Raw genomic sequence first — 22,370 nt, 5'->3', positions numbered from 1 at the left:
CCAAGGCTGCAGGACACCCATCTTCCCATAGTTTTGGCTGGAGGAGCTCCCTGGCCAGCCAGCATCCCCAAAGCTAGGGCGGGTAGGGCACATGAGTGAGGCTGCAGGGGGATAATTACAGTCAGAGCTCAAGATTGTAATATGCAGAATTGGCAAAAGTGGCCATTTGTCCTGGATTTCCTGGTTTAGTCACAAATTCAGATAGTCTTTTCTTTGCTCCACTGAGGAGCAATGGCTTATCTAGTAAATGCAATGTGATGCAGTCATTTAAAATGATGTGGATGAGTTTAAAATTATGGAGAAAATGTTTATATTACAACACGTTTTTAAAAATGAAGATGCAAAATTATAAGTACAGTATGATTACAATTATATAAAACATAAGCACCTCTCCCCCACCCTCCAATAAACCCCCAGACAGATAAGAGGATATACCAAATGTTAAAAATGATTTTTCTTTTGGGTAGCAGGACCATGATGATTGTTTTCTTTCCTTTCAGCTTTTTTATTTCTCAAATATTCTCTAATAAATTTCCATCAGTATCTTAAATGGGCATAAATAAAATTTGGTAAGATCCCAAACAAACCTTTTTTTATTGTTGGGCTTTGTGTCCTGAATTTGGGCGTAGAGATACAGCTGTCATAACCAAGGTGACCTGAGATTTCTTTGTGTGTCCACTTCTGGAAATCTGAAAAGTCAGGCAATACCAGGTTCCAGGAAGACGTTCTGGGCATAGTTCTGCCTGGAGGCGCAGGGGCTGGACAAGGCAGCCTCTCAGAGCCCCCTCCCACCCCCGCTCTGTGATTATCTCTGTGCACACAGCCTCTGCCAAGAGTGTGCAGGCTGAGCGTGGTGACATTCTCGGAGTGGGGAGCAGTAACAAAGTCTGGCTGGGATGGAGGCGGGGGGCGGGGAAGCCAGACTGAATGCCTGAGCTGATAAGGAGCCAGTGATCTTTCTGCCTGGTGGCACTTGCACGTCCAGGCCTGGCCCCATGGGAAGCTGCTGCCCGCTGGAGCAGTCCTGCTGCTGGCACAGCCCAGAGAGTGTGGTGGTCACGGCTGCTTCTGTGGAGAGCATCCCTTATGGTGCTGGGCTATCGGGGCTCTGTCTCGGGACATGAGAAGGATTATTTATCCTTTGAGCAGGTTTTGAAGGAAGCAGCTTATATCCAAGGTGGAAACAGGATTTTCTTTGTAGTACCTCTGTCAAAGTGAGCCCGGGGAGCGGCATCCAGAGGGCTTCCTCCCCAGTTGTGTCTCCCTGGATCCTGCATCTCCATCTGCATCTCTTCAGGGTCCTGGGCCAGATTTTCTCCATTCTTCCATGAAAGAGCCTCAGTTTACTGCAGCTGCCAGGATCCTGTTGCACATCAGAGCAGCGGGCAAAACCCAGCCACAGAATGCTGGGACTTACCCTGTGAGGAAGGCTTCCTGATCCTGGAGTTAGTCTTGGGTGTCAGGCATCCAGCTGTTTGGGGACAGGCATTTTGTGAAGTTATTTGCTACCACTGCTGTTTTGAAAGACTGGCAAATGCTGGGGCTCTGTGGAGGCAGGTGAGACTGGTTCTCCAGAGTATCTCTTGAATGCCGCAGCAGGCTGTTTCCAGAGTGCTGGCCCTTGTAGGGCCGGCGGAGTTCTGGGTGGGAAGCATGGTGTTGCTGGGTGCTGATGGAGACATCCCGAGGGATCCTCACTAGGGACCCCGGCATGCTTCATTTCTTCCTAGTCTCCAAGCATGGCACAAGGGGTTAATATAGCCACTGGCTCTATTTTGGGGCAAATGGAGTGTTCCTAGAATAGGACTCTTTGTTGAGTAGTCTATTTTGGGAGGCAAGCCCCACTGGCGTTTATGTAAGCGATTCTGTGTGTGTATCTGGGGGTGTGGATGTGTGTGCAAGTGATTTCTTGTTACTAATTATAAAAAGCTGCTTTGGGGAGCCAGGGAAATGGAGGTGTGGGAGTGTGTGGGGGTGTGGGGGTGGAGTGTGGATTGCTCTTGCTGTGAAGAATGGTGTGACTCTGCATGCACATCCAACAGAGCAATTGGCAGAGACACCCCAGTAAGAGTACATGTGGGGACCTTAGGACAGTAGGCAGGAATGGCAGCTTCTCTCCGTGTGGGGTGTCAGGCAGTGCAAGTATGTCCACCTGTCATCCTCTTGCTTCACTGAGGTGCGTGGGTAGGCTAGACCTTATAGCCCTCTGGCTGCAGGCAGGGGTCAGGTTGTCTCCAACAGATCAGTCCTGAGTTGTCTAAAGCTTGTCAACGAGTTCTAACCTGGAATAAATCTCAGATTCCACTTCCTGCCGCAGCCTGGCACTTACGCTCTGGACTCCCCTCTCTCTCCACAGGCCAAATCCACATATGTCAAAGCAGGAGCGAAACCAAAGACCGTCCAGCATGGTCAGTGAAACGTCCACAGCCGGGACCACTTCCACCGTGGAGGCCAAGCCTGGCCCCAAGGTAAGTTTCTGGGCACCCATTCCTTCTTTCACTTGTTAATATTTTGCAGAAGCTCATTTGATCTTTATAACTAGAAGCCCATTGGATTGTTGCCATAGCTTTGTGAGGGAGACATGTAAGAAGTATTCTTTCCAAATGATGGGGTAAGGAAGTTCAGGCCGACTGGAGTTATGTCACTTGTCCAAGAAAACAGGCAGTTGCGCCAGAACCAGGCCTGACATCTGGGTCCTTGGATGCATTCTTCATTTTCCTGGCGTGTCTTGGGAGGGCCACACCCCTGTTCACATGTGTTTCAGTGACTGCCTGGTGAGATTTGTGGCAGGTGGGCCTGAGGAAGGGTGCCTTTGAGAAGTGCTCATAGGTTTCTGTGCCCAGTATGTGGGAGTACTGCCTGAGGATCAGGAAAAGAACCAGCATTGTAGAGAAGTGGGGAGTCCTGAGGACTGAACCCAGAGAGGAGAGTTAAATATCTGGAAATAGGCAGAATCTGTCACCAAATAGTGGCTTTGCTCCAGAAAGCCATAGGATGTATGAGGGCCAACTGCTGCTGGTGAAAGTTGATTGAAAAATCCCTTAAAATTTTTTTTCTGTGACCCAGTCAGAGAAGCCTGCTAGGTCTTGCACTTGGCTTTTAATTAGAATGCTTATGGCCATGTGCATGCCTGTTCCCTGTTTTCTTGCTATTCTTTTGATCAAAGAGCACTGCCACTTGCAGGGAGTCAGAGGGAGCCTAAAACCCTCCTGTCATACAAGTGCATTTTTATGCCTTCCTCAGTACCCCCTGCTGCTGTTTTCTAGATCATGAAGTCCAGCAGTAAAGTCCACAGCTTTGGCAAGAGAGACCAGGCCATTCGGAGGAACCTCAGTGTTCCGGTGGTTGTGCGGGGCTGGCTGCACAAGCAGGTGAGGTGACTGGGCAGGGAGGTGGGGCCCTTGCTGAGTCCCTTCCTTACCCTGGTCCCTGGGAGCTGGGAGCAGATTCTTAATAAGCTTTCTGTTCCTGAGTTTGTCTGAGGCAGGTTGATTCCACCCACTGTGCTGAGTGATTTGCTATTCATTTTATGAGTGGACTGTTTGCTTAGTGGCTATAGCTTCCCTCTCCAGCTCTGCCAGCACTTGCCTTCCTGATGTCAAAGAGCCTTTGTTATCATTTGGCTGAAAAAAATCCTATTTTTCCCTCTTCCCCAGCCTAGCACACCATCTAGCTCCCTAGCACCTCAGATTATAAATCAGCCAAACTCACCTCATTGTCTCCTCATCCCTTTTTTCCCCCAACTTGCTTTTTCTGGATCTTGGTGATGATGTCACCATTGTTCTAGGCAGTCAGGTTAGAGACCTCACAACATCACCTGCTCCTTCTGCCCCCACATCCATTCAGTCACAGGGGCCACCCTTCGTCTCTGTCCTCACCACCAATTGTTCTGTTTCTGGTCAAGGATAGGCTGTGAGCTCCCACAGCCAGAGACATGTCCCTTTTGTCTCTCTGTGCCATCCATTCCATCCATCCATGCATTGTCTTCCATGTTAAGTGCTGCCACAGGAAGGTTAAAGAGACAGAGAACGCGTGGTTCCTGCCCTGAAGGAACTCACAGTCTGCCAGGGGAAGCAGACACATCTGTCACACGGCATATCATCACCCAGCAGTTGCTCAGATCATACCATCCAAAACCACACAAATCAACCTCCAAGAGCAATGATGTAAATTTTTACTAAAGCCTTTATGGGAAGACAGAGGAGGGCATCGCATTGCATACCACACAGAATCCCTATAAGTCTCTCTGAAATCTCCTCGGTTCTGTTCCCCATGGCCAATCCCATAGCTCTCTAGCTTCTTCTGTCAGACACCCCTTCGGCACCGCCCTCTCTTGGTGATACCCGCTTCCTTCACAGCTGTTTTTACTCTCTCTTCTTACCTGAGTATTTGAATTCTTTTTCCATTTGTCTCCCCATCCCCATTAAACAAAAGGATACTCCTTTGAAATGTGTAAGGAGAGGGAAGGGATTGCAAAAAGTTCACCTAAGATGTTTTTAATAAATGTAATGATTCACATTTTAGATGAGGAAAGACAGAGTCTTGTTCTGAGACAATTTGGTATCAAGAACATCCAATTCTCTTTACACTGAATTGGAAGGAAAATACACAGCAAAATCAGTCCCTTATGATAAAGTACTTAGTGAAATGAGAACTTTGCCTCATTGATTAATTAGCTAACATAAACTCGTTGTTCTATATTATGAGAATCAATTTTCTAATCAGCATAAGTGAAGGTATTTTACAATACAATACCTAAGTAAATAAATAACTTCCTTTTTGTTAAAAGCTGATTCCTTCATGGAAGAACTTATTTTTGAATCGACATTTTTCTTTATAAAAGAAGGCTGCTTATAATATGTCGATCTGTTTCCAGGAAACAGCAACAAAAAGTTCCCTGGGGATAAACTGTCATTGATTTCAGTTTTAATACCCTATTCAAAGAATGGCTATACAATTAAAATTCATCAATTTATTGAAAGAAAGAATGAATATGGGCAAGTCTTGGCTCCAGAGTCAGGTTGTACATGACTGGGGAGGGGGAACTATGCTCAGCTCTTGCCCTGATTAGTTTGCTTTGCTTTGCAGGACAGTTCTGGGATGAGGCTGTGGAAAAGGAGGTGGTTTGTGCTTGCTGATTATTGCTTGTTTTACTATAAAGGTGAGCCACGGCTTGGGCCACCGAGGGCTCTTTGTGCTGGAGGGGGTGGTGAGGTGATGCAAGTGGTGCTCTTCTCAAACCCGGTGACTGGACCAGTGACTTGAGCTGATTTAATTACCTCCTGACCCACCAGAGTGTTTGCTTTTACATATGTGGATGGCTGGTGATTTCATTTTTACCAGTTCTAGAATGGGAAGTATCATTTTATTGAGTGGAAATCAATCCAGTTTGCCTGCTACTTAGGGTCTCAAGATCTGGAGTTGTCCCAGCTTGGGCCCCATTTGGGACATAGGCACAGCTTTGACACAATCTGGAGAGGCGGGAAGTATAGGTAAATCATTGTATTTTGTAACCTGTGATCTGGATTTATGCTGTGGTGTTGGATGGGCACTGGTGGGTTGAGTTGGCCATATGAACATTTATGGAGTCCCGCTACCCAGAGTTAGGTGCTATGCAATAATAAGAAGGAAGTAAGGCCCACAATATGTAGGAAATAGCTTACTTTTAAGACAAGGCCAAGCAGTGATAGGTACTTTAGAAAGCATCCATGGGGAGCAGGAAGTTAATACCTATGGGAAAGTTTGGGGAGGTTTCTTTGATGGGGCTTGAGTTGGGCTTTTAAGGACGGTAGACTTCTGCCTGTGTGTAGTGGGGAGGTGGGCATTACAAGTGGTGGAAGCAGCAAAGTTCTAGAAAGAGAAGAGAGTGAGTGGAAATGACAGACCTGTAAGGCCAGAGTGAGTTTGCATGAGGACAGACTAGGAGATAAAGCTCAGGAGGTGGGTAAGGGCCAGACTGCAGAAGGGCTGACCGGGCAGGGGAAGCTGGGCTTCGTTCGGCATCCAGTGGGCAGTCAGCAAGTGCCTTTGAGTGGGAGAGTGACAGGACCAACTCTGTCAGTGCATAGCTACCTCCCATAATGAAGGTGGTTTGGAGGAGGAAGAGGATAGACGTGGAAGGTAGGATATTTCACACATGCTCTAAACTCACCTGTGAGGTTTGCGCTGCCCAGAATGTCCTTCCTCATCCTTTAAAACACTTCAAATATCACCTTCTGAAGCCTTCTCAACTTCCGCAGACCATGCACTCCTGCCTCTGTGTTCCCACACACCCCGTACACTGCCTGTTTCAGGAGTTAGCAGGGGAGTGGCCCGTCTGACTCACCTGTGTAGTTCTGCATTCGCAAAAAGGTTCCCCAGGGAGCACCTGATTGGATAGTGACTGCTGTAGCCCTGAGGAGGGGTAGGGACCCCTGAACTCGAGCAGTGGATGGGCCGTGCCAAGGAAGGTGCCACAGAGGTTATTCTGATGTGTTTTTCTATTCAAAGACAGCCGAGAAGAAGTGGTCCTTGGGAGCATCCCTCTGCCCAGCTATGTGATCTCGCCTGTGGCCCCTGAAGATCGCATAAGTCGCAAGTATTCCTTTAAGGTATACCCCCTCTCGGGTGCAGTAAGTCCATCCTAAGAAACTTTGTGTTCCCAAACATGGCTTCATGAAAGCAGCTGTGTTTGTGAAGAGGAGGGAGAAGCTAAGAAGCCAGAGCATTTCAGGCTCATGTTAACACAGGTATAAAGTCTTTAAACAAGAATAATGTCACATCACAAGTAGTTCCATTTTTATCTGGGCTTTTGAGGCCCCTAGCCTTGAAGTATTTAGACCCCTCTTTTCCTATGGCTAATGGTGCTGTGATCGCATTGTGAACACAGCCCTTCTCATGCTTTCTTATCACTGTACACAACCAGTCAGACTAGTATCCAACCCCTTGGTGCAAGTGCTGGGCCCTCACAGTGGATGTATATCAGTTATATCATGAAAGCTTACATTGAGGGCTAGGGCCCTGCATATTGAAGAGATTTTCAGGTTTGTCCACTTGTTGAAAACCAATTTAAATCAATATTGGTTTATTTTCTGGTTCATTGAAGGTTTCCAAAAAAATCCCTTCACCAGTAAAACCCTTTTTCTACTTCCTTTGCTGTCATTCCATTTAGAGTGAGTGGGCCCATGACAGTTGATGGCAGTTCTTTGATGGACTCTGTAGCCAGGTGTGGAGGTGCTAGAAAGGTGGTGGTCAGGACCCAAATTAGGGAATCCTGAGGTCATCTCCTTTGCTGACTTCCACGCATTCCTCCCCTAGAGATAGAGAGGGTGGGGTAGGTTGAAGGTCCACTTTCTGGCAGTCGGAGTGGAAGTCTCAACTCCGAAGCAAGTGGCCCTTGGTGCCAGTAGCCATGGCGAGACACCCTGTCATGCTGCTCAAGATATGAGGGAATGACATGCATTTTGAGCTTGGTTAAAGGGCTTGTGTCCCCGTTGCTCATATAGCTTGGTTATTGCGCTGTTGAGAGTCCAAGATGAGTATTAGACGTAGGTACTCAAGCAGAGGTTCAACAGAAGTTTTCCGGCCAGCAGTAGATAATGGACCATGGGAAACCAGAGAGGAAGACATTCCCTGAAAGGGTTAAAGGAAAGCATTGGTATGTAGCATCCACAGAGCCCCTGGGGGGTGATCGCCTACTTTAGCATCCTGTTCTGGAGTCCAATGCGGTGGTGGTGGTGGGAGAGTCCATCTCATCTTCCTTGTACCTTTCCCTCTTGAGCTGATGCTTCAGCGTTTTCGTTGACAGGTTTGAGCTGCCCTTCTCTTTCCCCTGTCTGTCACAATAGCAGGTGACTCCAGAATTGCTCTGGGTTGAAGATTCTGGGATCCTTCCCCACTTCGTGTTGACTGATACAGTATTCCCTTAAATCTGTAAGATCTTTTATGATCTGAGAAGTACTTTTATCCATGTTACCTCACCGAATGCCTCTGGGGAGCCTGTGAGGACTATGAGGATCAGAGTGCTTAAGAAACTTGCTCAGAGTCACAAAGCTGGAAGATGATGGAGACAGAACTCAACTGTGAACTCTTTGCTTTTTCAGATGCATGTCAGGGAGGAAGGGCAATTTCTTTCTCTTCCTCTCTGCTTTTCACACATTGCAGGAGGTGGGAGGTGATTTGAATCAGTGTTCATTGTTATCATTTTAGGAAAACTCTTGCTATTAACAGTTCAGGAGCGTCTTGTGCTTATTGCTGGCTCTGAAAACATTGTGTTCTGTGGGCTTCAGACTGGTCTTGTGCAGCCTGAAAGTCTTCCTCAGAAACCTTGCTTTCTAGGGTTAAGTGTTGCTACTAGGCAAACAGTTGGGTTAATGATGTTATCTGTGATTTTTTGGACAGCATTTGGAATGTCCTTAAAGTGACCAATCGTAACTATATACATTTCATCTGAACACTCCATTGGGAGGTGTAAAAATAGATTCTAGGAAAACATCTTTTATGTGTTGTAGATTCTTTTTCTAAAATTTTTTTTCTTAGACTTCACTGAGACTGTTGCCTCAATCTTTTGTCTGGAGACAGAAAGCATGCATGTGTCTGAGGAGATCTCGGTGGAAGGGTTCCTCAAGGTCTGAGAGCAGAGGGAAGCTACCGCAGACAGGTGTGGTGGTGGTCAGCAGCTTCTGCAGGAAGGGCTGTGGTGTCCTGGGGTGCAGGAGGAGTCCCCATGCCCTTTGGGCTGCAGCACCGTTCTTCTAGACAACTGGCCAGAGAGTGGGCCTCTTGGGCACTTCAGGATCCACGCTCTTGCGCAGACTGAGGCATGCACAGTATTTCGTCCTGGGCCTTATGTCTGCCTGCGATGTCAGTTCTGTTTCCAGAGCTGAAAGTCTCTGAGTACTGCTAGGGCACCTTGTCTGAGATTGTTCAGAGTATCTGTGTTGGCAGATAGGCACAGCCTGAAAGCTTATTCGGTCCTCTCCTTGATTTTCTTTTCCAGCTGTGCCTGCAGCCTGGCAGCTCCTGTACATTACCAGGGAGGCTGGGTCCTGGACAGACCCTGCGGTGTAGCCGGGTCTGTACCCACAGCAGAGTACGTCAAGCAGGGCTCTGTGGCCTCAAGGAGACATGCGGCCCCGCCCTGACCAGCGGGCCTTTCCTGCTCCGCCAGCTCACCTGGGGCACCTCCCCGGAAAGCCCCTCTGGGATGCACTGCCACCCTTGGCCTGTTGGTCACCTCTGAACAACCTTGGGCCCTCAGATGAGACTCTGGAGTAGAAAACATCCCCAGACAGCAAAGAATCCAAAAATCTTCTATGGGAAAAAAGCTTTTAGTGCCTCCCTTTGAGCCATTCTCTCTGTCAAGACCCAGGGCTCTTAACCTGAGGTCTACACCCTCCAGGTGTCAGTGGAGAAATCACATCTTTCCTTTTTTAGGCCTATGACACCCCCTTGGACTAGGAAAGCAGGCAACAGCAGAAAGCAGCACCTGTGCGTGGCCGCCAGTGGGTACCAGGGGCACCCTCATGCCTCGCTACGGTTGTTGAACGTGGGTTGAAATATAATTTATGCTCATCACCGCATTGACATTACAATAGTTACTAGTACATTTCTTATATAATGCATGATTAAAGAAGCACCTGTATCACAATATCATAGCATTTAAAAAAATGTTTTAAAAATATAAAGCTATATGTCAATATATTTCTTTTATTTGGATACTTCAAAACATTTTGAGAGGAGTTCATAGGAGTCACCAAACTGTTAAAACGGTTCATGCCTCCCCAAAGAGTAAGACCCCTTGTTTAGATCCGGGCTGAAGGCCAGCCAGGAAACATGGTTTTTCACATACTTAGATTCAGCAAACTCTTATTGTGCTCTGTTGTTCTGCTCGGCCGGATATAGATTCTGGGGATGCAACAATGGGAAGAGCAAAGTCCTTGCCTTCCTGGGGCTTCTGCTCTAGCGTCTGCACCAGCATGGGGTTGTTAGGGCAGGAGGAGGGACACGGAAGAGCCGCCCTTTTGCCCTCACATCTCAGTTTTGTGCTTTGTGTATCTCTCAGATCCATCTGTTCCTCTCCACTGCTGCTGTCACTGTTCTGTCTTGGCTGCCATCATCCCTTCCCCAGGCACCTGACTTACTGCTTGAACAATGCGTAGCATATAGTAAGTGCTTCCCACTGTAAAGTGCTGTGTCAGCCTTCAAAGTCCTCTGTAGCCTCCAATCTGTCCTCCAGGCTATTCCTCAATTGCACTTCTGTTCAGGTTGTACTCCCACCATAAACCCTTCAGTGGCTCTCCATTGCTTACAGGATAAAGCCAAGGCTAGGTTTACAAGGCCACAGCTTCCCTCTCCAGCCCCATTTTTAGCCACTCCCATCTCATGCTTTCCAGCCATGTACTGTTACCTAAAGGCCCCAGGGCATTACTTGACCAATAGGCCTTTGCTTGAGCTTTGGCCACAGCCCAGAATGCCCTTCCTCGAATTCTTACTTGTCCTTCAGGTCTGCTCAGCAGTCACTCCTCCGGGAAGCCTTCCCAGAGCCTTCTGGAGAGGTTAGGTACCTTCTTCTGTACATTCTGTACAGCTCTTATGTCGCTGCACTGTAAGTGGTATATTTACCCGTCCAGAGCTTTCACCAGGAAAATCATCCCATCAGCTGGTTCTGATGGATAGATGGGGCTAGTCCCTTTCTGCAAGCAGAGACCACGTGGAGCGGTCACTGGTGGTAGGAGTTGTGGTCAGGGACACTGCTTCCACTTCCCAAGTTATGGTGGGTTCAGGCTTGCTTGTCATTCATGTTTAGTCATCTGTAACTTAGAGGTGGAGAGGGCAGGGAAGAGTCTTCTATAGTTTCTAGAAGGCTCATCATTCAGCTACCTTAGGTCCTTCAAGTCACTGCTCCTATAAGAATATCAACTAACATAGTTGAGCCTTACAAATGGTGGGCTGTGCTGTAATGGATGTGCGTTATCTCACTGAATCCTCCCATGGCCTTACGAGGTAAGTGCTATTGTTACCCAGAGTACCATTGTAAAGATGAGGAGACAGAGGCAGGAGGAGCTTGAGCAGGTTGGCCCAGGGTTACTCTGGGGTAAGAAGCAGAGCCCACCATGGACCCCAGGCTGACTCCAAGAGCTCGAGTTTGTACCCAGTTCACTGTGCTGCTCGTAGTCAGCCCGAAGGCTGGGTGTGAGGCGTTCCTTTCTTAATCCCAACAAACAGGTGCCAGTGTCATGGTAAGTCAGACCTGGAGTCTTACCCTTGACGACTGCCGTCTTTCACTGCCCACATTCAGGCGATCACCAAGTCCTGCTGATGCTACCTGCTATTCTCTCCACGCTCTGTCCACTCTTCTTCTGGGCCCTGCTGCCCTCCTGCAGTGGCCCCCTGACCCATGTGCCCTCCTGGAGTCCTACATGTCCTCTCTATGCTGCTCCTACAGAAATATCTGCTTGTTACATAGAAGGCAGCCTAAGTGTCATTCCTTAGGTAAGTTCCTTTCCAGGTGAGGCCAGGTGCCCCTACTATCCTCTCTCAAGCGTCCTGAACTTCTTGGTGAGCCCTACTACCACTGGAGTTACTTGTCTGTGGCCTTTCTTCTCTGCTTGGCTGTACATTATCTTGGCCTTGTTGAAGGCTGTCCCTTCAACTTCTAGTACAGTGCCTTCCCCATAAACAGTCAATGATCAATTGTTGAATGAATCAGTAAGTTGACGGGCCTTGGCCTTTTGAGTGCTCCTGTATTTCCCGCCTAGGTCTCTCTGTTTTCATGGCTGATGTTGGGGGCTTGTCGTGTGAGCATTCCAGCTTCCTTCCTAGTGTTGTATCAAGACCTGAACCCTCAGAGCCAGGAGAGCAGTCATATCCCAGGGGCATTATGTTTTTAGGTAAACTTTTCCTTGCTCACTCCTCACTTCCTTTAGGCATAGCCTAGAGATTTCTGTTCAGTCATGCAAAGTTACCTGGTAGGCTTGTGGTAGAAAGTGAAGAGCAGAGGGGAGGGAGCATCTACAAGATGAGACTATGGCACTTTGAACTCGGGTCACTTGGCCAGATGGATGGGGAGCTCCATGCACTTCTTGCCTTTGCAGTTAATACATTGCTATGCCCAGGCACAGGCAGGATGTAGTCGAGCCCCTGTTCTTCAGAGCCAAGGGCAGCTGGTCACAGTGCATGCTAGCAGTTTGATCAGTGACTGTGGTTATATTTGTGAGATGTATAACTCCTTTGTAATGATGGGTCTAACTCCCCAGGCCCACTGCAGGCAGACATGCAAACTCCTCATGTTTGAAGTATGTCCCATGTTGATTTCCTGGACAAGGCTCGCTCCATGAATCTTGTATAGCAGGGACCTGCTCCCCCCATGATACTCTTAAGGGCTCCCTCTGCTTGTGGGTGGCCTTGTATCTGCTGGGGTGAGTGCCTGTCCCAGGACCTTCTGTGGCAGGGTGGAGAGTCTGGGAGAGACTTACAGGGTCATTGTCCCAAGGCAGTTTTCCAAGAATTTCTGTTGATTCACAGTAAGATATGCTCAAGTCCCTTCTCATTCTGTTCTTACTGCCACATCTCCACCTTGCTAAAATAGGAGGACTCCTTCCTGGGACAGTGGATAGCACCTAATATAGGCAGACCTCATTTTATTGCACTTCACATCACAGATACTGTGTTTTTTTTTTTTACAAAGAAAGGTTTTAGCAACCTTGCATCGAGCAAGTCTATCAATGTTATTTTTCCAACATCATTTGCTCACTTTGTGTCTCTGTGTCACATTTAGTAATTCTTGCAATATTTCACACTTTTTCATTATTACTAGGGTGATCTGTGATAAATAACCTTTGACATTGCTATTGTTACTGTTACGGGGTACTGCACAGTGAGTCCATTTACGATGGCAGACTTGGTAGATATTGCATGTGTTCTGACCGCCCCACTGACTGGCTGCTGTGCGTCTCTCTCCCTCTGTCAGGGCCTCCCTGTTCCCGGAGAGACAGCAGTATTAAAGTCAGGCCAGTTAAGAACCCTGCAATGGCCTGTAAGTGTTCAAGTGAAAGGAAGAGTCACACTTTTTTAGAGTCTCTCACTTTCCATCAAAAGCTAGAGATGATTAGGTTTAGTGAGAAAGGCATGTCAAAAGCCAAGACAGGCTGAAAGCTAGGCCTCCTGCACCAAAATTACCCAAGCTGTGAATGCCAAGGGAAAGTTCTTGAAGGAAATTAACTCCAGTGAACATGTGAATGATAAGGAGGTCAAAGAGCCTTGTTGCTGAAGTGGAGGAAGTCTGAGTGGTCTGGGTGGAAGATCAAACCAGCCACAACATTGCCTCAGCTAGAGCCTCAGCCAGAGCAAGGTCCTAATTCTCTTTAGTGCTGTGAAGGCTGAGAGATGTGAGGAGGCTAAAGAAGAAAAGCTAAAGCCTAGCAGAGGTTGGTTCGTGAGGTTTAAAGAAGGAAGTCGTCCCTATAACATTAAAGTGCCAGGTGAAGCAGCAAGTTATCCAGAAGATCTTGCTAAGATCATGAATGGAGGCCACCCCAACCTTCAGCTACCACCACCCTGCGTCGGGTCTGCCTTTCCTTCTGGATCCAGTTTATTCCACCAGTGAGCTGTATATCATACTCACTTCTGGATAGGACCAGGGAGCATTGTACAGAGAAGCTTGGGCTCAGAGGCAGACGGACCTGGCTCCAACTCTTGGCACTGTTATATTCTAGGGGGAGGAGACAGATGATAAAACAAACAATGGTGTAAAATTAATAATGCTAGGTGATAAGTGCTGTGAATAATCTGTTACCACGCATAGAAATCTGCAGCAGTTACTTAGGCCTTCATTTGCCACATCTGTAAACAGATTCTGTCCCTCTCAGGGCGATTGGAATTCAAGTGAGATAAAGTCATGCAAGGCCCCAGGAGACACAGGAGACACTCTGGAAAGCTTCCTCTTTTTACACCCTCCTCCTTTGTGGGTTTGGTGTCATTTTTCCTTGCAAAGTTGAAAGGCCCCTGCTTACCAGAGCGCGAGAGGAAAGACGGGTCTTGAGTCTTGTTCACAGACCATCCCCGTTGCTTTTCACTGGTCATTCTCAGGATCTCTTCACAGGCTCTTTGCAAGGACGCATGTGAAGGCACCTTCAGGCTTCCTAGCACATAGTGGGTATGCAAGGATTTGTGGTGAAATGTCAGCTCTGTACAACTTTGTGCCTTTTTGGAGAAATAGAATAACACCTTCTTTGATAGGCACACATCACGTTTCATGCCCAAGCGGGGAAGCATTGGTGAGAATCTGCACCAAGCCACCTGTTGTTGCAGCTGATTTTCGACTCATTACCTCTAATTGTGTGCTTCAGAAGAATCTAAACAGAGAGTCCATATAGTCTGCTTTTACAGAGTGTGGGTTTTAGAAAAGTCTCTTTTTCAATAAGCCTTAACTGTGCGTCCCTTCTTGAGCAGGAGTGAAGAGGAGTAGAAAACAGGTACAGCCGGCGGGCTTCTGTCAGGGACAGGCAGCAGTCTTGGGCCCAACTGTGCTAAGAAAAGGAAATACAGCCCATGACAGTTTCCAGGTGTGGGGGGCTTGGGCTTTTAGTCCAGAAGAGGGGAGGACATGGCTAGAGTGTGTCCTTGTTTTTTGCTCCTTGAAGTGAAAAGTGCTCTCATTTCAAATGTGCCCTCGGAAAGTAACCTCTCCCGCCTGGGTTTCCATCTCATGCTTAAAGGCTGTGCACACCGGGATGCGAGCGCTCATCTATAACAGCTCCAGCGGGGGCTCTCAGGCCGAGCAGTCGGGCATGAGGACGTACTACTTCAGCGCCGACACCCAGGAGGACATGAACGCGTGGGTCAGGGCCATGAACCAGGCTGCGCAGGTGCTGTCTCGCTCATCACTGAAGAGGTCAGTCCTGATGGAGGGTCCCTGTCCCTGTCCGAGTGCTTCCTACACTAGGAATAAGAACTCTTAGGTGCCCCGAATTCCACCATTCACTCACACATAGTAAGCATTGCCCTCTCTGTGAAGTTGTTTTTAGCAGTGTGTCCTTGGAGGAGAACGCATACGCAGCTAACACATGTTGCCCGTCAGAGCATGAAGGTTCCCTAGAAGATATTTAGTCCACTCTCTCCATTAAACAGAGAAACACAAAGGCCCAGGAGATGAAATGACTGCTTGGGATACAAGCCTTGGAATCTGGTGTGTGTGTTTCTCAGTTTTTCTTATGTGTGGTGGAATAGACAACCTTGGGAAGGAAGGAGAGGACAGACAAAAAAGATCTTACCAGCCAGATGTGTGCTAGAGACTGCCACAAGGTGGGTGGCTGGGATGGCCTGACGGAATGGTCGTCCAGCTGCCCCTTTCTACAAGTGGGCAAACCAAGGGTTCACTCAGGGATCTGGAAATTCCCGAGGCTGTTGGCTGTGGGGAACTCCCTGAGAGAAAGCAGAGGAAGAATGAGTGGAGTTCGGGGCTCAGAGAGGGTCGGGGAGCCCGGCAAGGTCAGGTGTGTCTCCAGCCACTCCTCACGTGACAGAGGCCCCACTCCTTAATGCCGGACACTGGTCTGCTTAGAGGCCTCCTTGACGATGGGCTTCCGTGAGGCCTCAGAACAAAAGGGTGTGTTCTCCAACAACCTACAGGCAGGGTTTTTCAGTGACTGCAAATGGATTTCACATGGTGTGTTTTTAGCTTGTCAGCTTCTTCAACTCATGTGTTTGTGATTTTTGGTGTTGGTGGAACTTCGTAGCTTCATGCTCTCTTTCTTGGCGAACCTTTGGTGTTGAGTGACCTCCTGCAAGAGGCCAGGGTCAGGCCCTACCCTTGGAGCTTCCATAGCACCTCAGTCGAGCATTTGTCACACTGCTTTTTTCATCTGTCTACTTGTCAGTATCCGAGGCTTCAGGCAGGGATCATTTTTGCATCCTGTGCATGCCCAACACAGAGCAGGGTCTCAAATGTCTGTTGAGTGAGCAAGAGATTGAAAGAATGAGTGAATATGTTGGACAAAGACCATCCCGGAAGTTTCCACACTGGCCCTGAATCAGTAAGTCTTAACTACAGGTATTCAGCTAAGTTTGACTCTTACCTCCTAGCATCATCACCCAGCCTGAATTTTTCTATTGTGTCCAAGATGATGATATGAAAGGCTCTGCAGTTAACATGCCAGCAATCTGTCCATCGTGACATTGGTGTTTCCTTTATCCTCCCAGAAGGGAACTGGGTGGGTTTGATATGTGCTACTCCTGTTGCTCATGCTGGTCCCTAATGCTCACTGTTTCCTAGTCTTTTTATTCTTTTTTTAAAAATTACATATATACATATATATTTAATTGTACAATAAATGAAGACATTTTTATTATAGAAACGCAAAAGGTAAAGACAAAGATATCCTTAATCACCTTCCCAGAATAATCTCTGTTATCAGGTTTATGGATATCCTTTTAAACTATTTTCTATTCATTTATATATATACATGCATTTATAGAAGTATATAGGTGTCTTTTGTGCTTTTTAAAACATGAATGATACCATTTTGAAAATCATTCTGTCAGTGTATAAGGATCAGCTTAACTTTGACTGTTGTATGGTATTTCATAGTATCATAGTACCATGATGTATTTCAGTTTGTGCCAAAATGTGGATAGTTTATTCATCTTTTATTGTTAGAAGTCATCCTGTAATGAAAAACCTTTTACAAGCCTGTGCATGTGTAAATCTTCCAGATTGCTGGATCAAAATACAATGCATTTTTACTTTTAAGTAATACCACCAAATTGCCCTCTAAAGAAAGCTGTATATTCCACTAATGAGAGTGCTCATTTTCCTACATCTTTGCCAGTAGTTGATACTATCAATCTTTTAAATGTTTGCTGAGCCGCTGTGTAGATAAGTAGTATCTGGGTATTTTATGTTTGTCCACAGTGGTGGGGATCTTTTATATTTATGGGCCACTTGTGTTTTCTTCTCAGTGAATTGGTGGTACCTGTCCTCTGTCCATTTTTCTACTGAATTGTTTGCCTTTTCTTGGTGCTTCCTTTCCTGCATGCTCTGAAATCTGCCTGTTTAAGAATGTGGCTTAGCCTCTTGCAAAGATTGGTGTTAGGCTGTCCAGTCTTGTGGTTAATGGAATCCACTTTTCTTTTCTTTTGAAAATCATGATGCTGTTTGCCAGTCTCTAATATACTGGCATTTTTCCTGTTCTCTTTGATTTCTCAGGGCTTTTGCAGCTTTTAGATTTAGTTCCATATCTTCATCAAGAAGAAAGATCATTACCATGAAAAGGAAAGCAGCACTGGTTAAGAGAGACTGAAAGTCCAAGACGGGAAGGAAATGGGAAAGGCCCAGCTTCCTGTGGCTGAGCTCAAAGCCGAGCTGCCAGCGTCCCAGGACCCTAAGGGAACCTGGAGATGGGCTAAGATACCTCGTAGCTGTCCCTTTTAAGTTCTCAGGCCATTGTATTGTCCTGAGATATTCTCTGAATTTTTAATATTTGTTCTTATTCTCTTAAAAACTCTTAAAACCCATAATCATGCCTGCCAAGGTTTCTTCCTTTTAAAAAAATTAAAAAACACCAAAATAAAAAACTTGTCTACCTTCTGAGTCAGAATTAAGGCAAAACAGCATTTTCTCTGAACTTCCTGAGAGATGAAATTGTCAGCCAAGCAAATCTAGACTTACTAACTGTTCTGTTTTTCCAGAATTAGATGTTCAGACACTTGGTTAGTTGGAATTATTTGTTATAAGGACTGTTTTGCCTCTCTTTTACTCCATCTCATCAGTGGATCGTCTTACTCATCATTATGATCTGCATTGGAAAACCTCCATCCCTGTTAATTGGGAGCCCCAAAGGGCATTTCTTTCTCTCCCTGCCTTGATTCTCACCCAACTACTTCTATCTTTATTCATATAGGCAGATGGCTTTCTTTATGAATGTGATATATTAGGACTCCTGATTGCCAGTAACAGAAAATGCAGATAAATTTACCTTAAAAAGGGAGGAATTTATTGGTTCATGTCACTGAAAAGTTCAAGATAGATTTAGCTTTAGAAATAGCTGGATTCAAGGCTCAGACAGTATAATTACAAGTCATTCGCTCCGTCTCTAGGCTCTGCCCACCTCTGGATTGGAATTATTCTTGAACTCTGTGCAGATCTAGGATCTGGTGGCAAGATAGCTGTAGAAGCCTCAGACTCATGTCACTAAGGTTAAAGTCCAGCAGGAAAGAGCCAGAGTCTCATCCAAGAGCTTTGAGATCCATTCTGATTAGACAGGCTTAGATTGCATTTATATTCTAACCCCTATACTGTGGCCAGGGAATGTACATGCTGACTGGCACAAGCCTGGGATACACGCTTCACTTCTGGGAAGCAGACCATGGAGACTGAAGGTGAGATAGGGGTGGATGCCCCAGTAAACACTGGGACTATGGGCAAAGGAAGGGGAAATGACTTGTTGGGATGGAGTAAAGGAGGTGCACACAACCAGTAGCTGGGTCAGCTGATTCACCTCTCACTTAATTTATCAATTTCTTTTACCTTAAGTATTTTCTCCCAGGGCTTAGTCTCTGAAGTCAAATAGACCAGGGTTCAAATTCCAGCTCTACTACTTTTTGGCTGTCACTTGTGCAAATTAGGAATGCTTTTTAAACCTCAGTTTTTCTTAGTTCATGGGGTTGTTACAAATAGTAAATTAAATAAATGAATATATAAACTGCTTACTTACCATGATGCCTAAGACATAGTAGATATTCTGTAACAGATATGCCAACTTCCATAGGGTTCGGTTTATCAATATCACTGGCTCTTTTTTCTTTACACCCTTCCAGTTTCATTGTGAATCCTCTGGATCCCTTTGATGAGTCTCTTGTGAGCAAACTGCACTCTGTCCGTTGCCAGAATGTGCCCATCCCCTGCAGTGTGAGCTGTGGTTGTGGTTCAACAACTCAGGCTCCTGCAGCCTGCTGGTCACCTGCCTCTTCCTACATCAGTCCTCTGACCCAGGACCAGAGCCGAGTGCTCACTGCACCTCTTCCCTTTGTCCTCTTGCTTCCTCACAGGCTTTAGGGTCCCTTGAGAGCCCACCCTGCATGCTGGGAGGCACAGCAAACACTGCTGCTAAAGCCCTCTCTCTACCTCTTTCTGTTCAGAATTTCTGCCCCATTCCCGTGTTCCTCTACTTGCCAGGTTGTGACTCTAGTTCTTGAAATTTGTCTTCCCAGCCCTCCCATTGGACTGCTTTTTCTCTCTTGTCTAAGGATGCCTGTGTCCTGGTGAGCTGAAACACTGAGCAAGGAGTCAGCTTGCCTTTACAGCCCGTGAAACCAACAAGCAACTCAGATAGGAGGGCCTTTGGAAGACAAACTTCTCTCTTTTCTCAGTTTCCAAACCTCTGTGGTCTCTGTTGTAACTATTGTCCTGTCTTGGGCCTGAAGGAACTTATAGTCTAAACACCTTTGGAATAAAAGCCAATTTCTTTCACAGGGCTTTTGAGCCCTCTGTAGGTCTGGTTCCTATAGATGCCTTTGGCTCATTCATGCCCTGCCATTCCCCAGTTTCTATGCCCCAACCATAAGGAACTTTTTGAATTGGGTGCTTTTGTTCATGCATTCCTCCATTTAGTCTTTTATTCCACCAATATTTATTAGGGCATATTATGCATCAGGCACTGTAAACAATGCTGAGAAATGCAGCAGTACTCACGGGGAGAGACAAGTCCCGTGCACTCTCAGGTGGGGTTGGCGAGGCAGACCATCAACAGGCAGACTAGTCAGCAAGATGGTTTTCCATCATGATCTATGCATGAAGGCAGGAAAATGGGGTGATGCAATGCAGGAGGGACTCGGGACAGGGAGTAGCCTCTTCTGTCTGGGTAACCTGGGAGGGCTCTGTGGAGGTGAGGCTTGATTGATATGAGAAAGTCATGTGTGCAAACTTTGAGCAAGAGTGTTCAAGGTAGAAGGAATGACACAAACACCCTGAGGCAAGAATGAGCTTCATTTGTTCTAGAAACAGAGAGCTAGGGAGTGTGGCTGAGTCAGAGAGCAAGCAGGGAACAGACTGTGACGAGACCCGGGCGTTTTAGAGAGGTCCATCCCCTGAGGCCCCAGGATTGCTCTGGGTCCCGCTCATCTGTTTCCCGGCCCTCCCTTTTATTAGAACAAACTTTACATCCTTCAGGTCTTACTTAGCCCAGAGGTTATTTCCTCCTTCCCTGACCCTTCAGTATGTTAGATGCCCCTGTTTGTAGCTCTGTCATTTCTGACACACAGAACTTTATGCTGAAGTTATGGTGGCCTGCTTCCTCATTGTCTCCCTGACTAGACCATAAGCTCCTTGCATGAGAACAGTGTCTGGCACACAGTAAGCATGCAGTTATCGGATGGGTGTGTGGATGTTTGGCTAGCTGGGCAGGTAGGTGGATGGATGGATTAGCAAAACAGCTCTAAAGCCTCTGCCTGTAAGATGTTCAGGTAAGAACTGGGGAGCAATCTGACAGCAATCTGAGCACTGCATGTGGGGGATCAGCCTGCTCAAAAACTACCCATTCTCTCCTGGCTATCTGCACTCTCTTCAGAGGACTAAGTATTTGGCCTTCCAAACCCTGATCATTTGGGGTGATGTGTACCCAAAGCTCAGGAGCACGCTTGGGCCCTCAGCGCAAGTAATTTAAAGACAATGTACAGCCAGGTGCAGGCTTCGGAGTTAATCAGATGGAGTTTGAGTCCTGCTTATGTCACTCATTGCATGAACCAGAGCAAATCGTTGAACCTCTCTGAGCTTCACTTTCATTACCTGTAATGAGCAACTCATAATATCGCTAGCCTTACGGGTCTGTGTGATGATAAGAGGTAATGCATATGAAGTGCTTAGCTCAGGGTCTAGCATTTAGTGAGCGCTCAGTCAGAGATGGCTGCTGCTGGCATTTTCTGGGTCCTTCAGTCGAAACAATTTAGTGTAAGTAATCTTGTACTTATGTGAGTGTCCTCAGCCTCCTTGGGCTCGACAGTACTGACCTAGCAGGACTGTAGTGGGGATTAGAGATGGTCTATGTCAAGTTGGTGGCACACAGTAGGGCTCAGCATATGGTAATAAGAACCAAGTGTTGGGACAAAAAAATGAATGACCTCCAGCTGTGACTGCCATAGGGAGATGGAAAGTGAGTGGGTTGGCCAGAGCTCCAGACAGGCTCAGGTTGAGCTGTGACAGTCACCCAAGGAGAAGGAAGAGGGAAGGATTCTCCAGGCAGGAATGAACAAAATAAGGAGACCTAGCAGCCATTGAGTCCCTTTTTTCTTTGTCTGCTTTCTCAAGCCCTAAACTTCACAAGGGACTTTGCCAGTACCATTTCACTGAGGCAAGAGGCACCTCAGCTTGGCTGCTGTTTGGTTTATTCTTCAGCCTCATTCTTCTTGGGGGAGGACAGCCTGGAGAATTGGAGAGTACGTCAGAGCTGTCTAGCCCTCTCTTGTAAGTTGTGAGCAGAGCATGAAAGGTAGCCGGCTAGCTTCCCCCACCCAGGGGGACTGTCCTGTTTAACTCTGGGGAAAAAGAAGCAGCGGCCTCCTGTCTCCATTTCTCTCCAGCCTTTCCCTTCCTAAGTCAAGTGAGTAAGCCTGCCTTAGGTCTCCCGAGATGCTGTGGACCCCTTTCTCTTCAGCCTTTTATACAAGTCTGTGGACTGTGCCTGGGTGGGTTCTGTTTGGGATGGGTCAATGCTCAGGACTCAGCAGCTATCAACAGAGGCTGAGATGGTTTCCCAGGGCAGGACTTTTGCCACCTGCCTGGCCCAGATCAAACTGTCCAAGGACAGCAGTGGCCTAGCCTCATTCTAGGGCTCCTACTTTGGTTATTTGGGAGTAGGGTGGAATACCCCAGTGGGGTTGTGACAGAAGGACTGTGTCTGTCAGTAGGACCAACAAACCCCCTGTAAGCTGTTATTCCTCTTCCTGCCTGAAACTTGGGATGAGGTTTAATGTGTGGGGTGTGTACATGTAGTTAGCAGTAAGGTAGAGGGAAATATTCCTTATTTTCTAGTGAAGTACAGAATTTGGAGGCAGGAAAAATACTCAGTGCATAGTTGCTTGGTATGATCAGTACCGTCTAAGTTTGTGTGAAGAAAAGGAATGAGAGAGAAGAAGTATCTTGTTCTTTGCTTTCCACTTGCAGGGCAAGCAACAATGTGTTCTAAGCAGACATAGCCTTGCTGTGATATACTAAAACAGGGTGGCCTGACCCCTGCTAATGAGTTTAGCCCCATCTATCAGTCAGAGATTGTGTTTGGTTGCTAGTAATAGAACAACCCAACTTAGAGTGGCATAAGCAAATTGGGTTTTTGTTTTCTCAGAGAACAGGTCTCCAGATTGGTAGTAGTTGATAAAGTAGCTCCATGATGCCATCAGGG

At 46.9% G+C, this 22,370-nt stretch overlaps 1 protein-coding gene across 13 annotated transcripts in view; it reads left to right on the top strand.

Moving 5' to 3' along the window:
* The window catches only part of PLEKHA7 (pleckstrin homology domain containing A7), a 199,780-nt gene that overhangs the window by 127,854 nt on the left and 49,556 nt on the right, over positions 1-22,370 (top strand). For all 13 annotated transcript variants that reach the window (XM_057507426.1, XM_057507421.1, XM_057507423.1 and 10 more), the window contains 5 exons: positions 2,357-2,468; positions 3,267-3,371; positions 5,089-5,161; positions 6,490-6,590; positions 14,697-14,872. In XM_057507426.1, the coding sequence (XP_057363409.1) occupies positions 2,357-2,468; positions 3,267-3,371; positions 5,089-5,161; positions 6,490-6,590; positions 14,697-14,872 (567 nt within the window). The remainder of the gene's footprint in view (positions 1-2,356; positions 2,469-3,266; positions 3,372-5,088; positions 5,162-6,489; positions 6,591-14,696; positions 14,873-22,370) is intronic.

This window comes from Manis pentadactyla, chromosome 9 (genome assembly GCF_030020395.1).
Source record: "Manis pentadactyla isolate mManPen7 chromosome 9, mManPen7.hap1, whole genome shotgun sequence".
NCBI classification, from domain to species: Eukaryota; Metazoa; Chordata; class Mammalia; order Pholidota; family Manidae; genus Manis; species Manis pentadactyla.
This window is presented reverse-complemented; position numbering and strand designations above follow the sequence as displayed.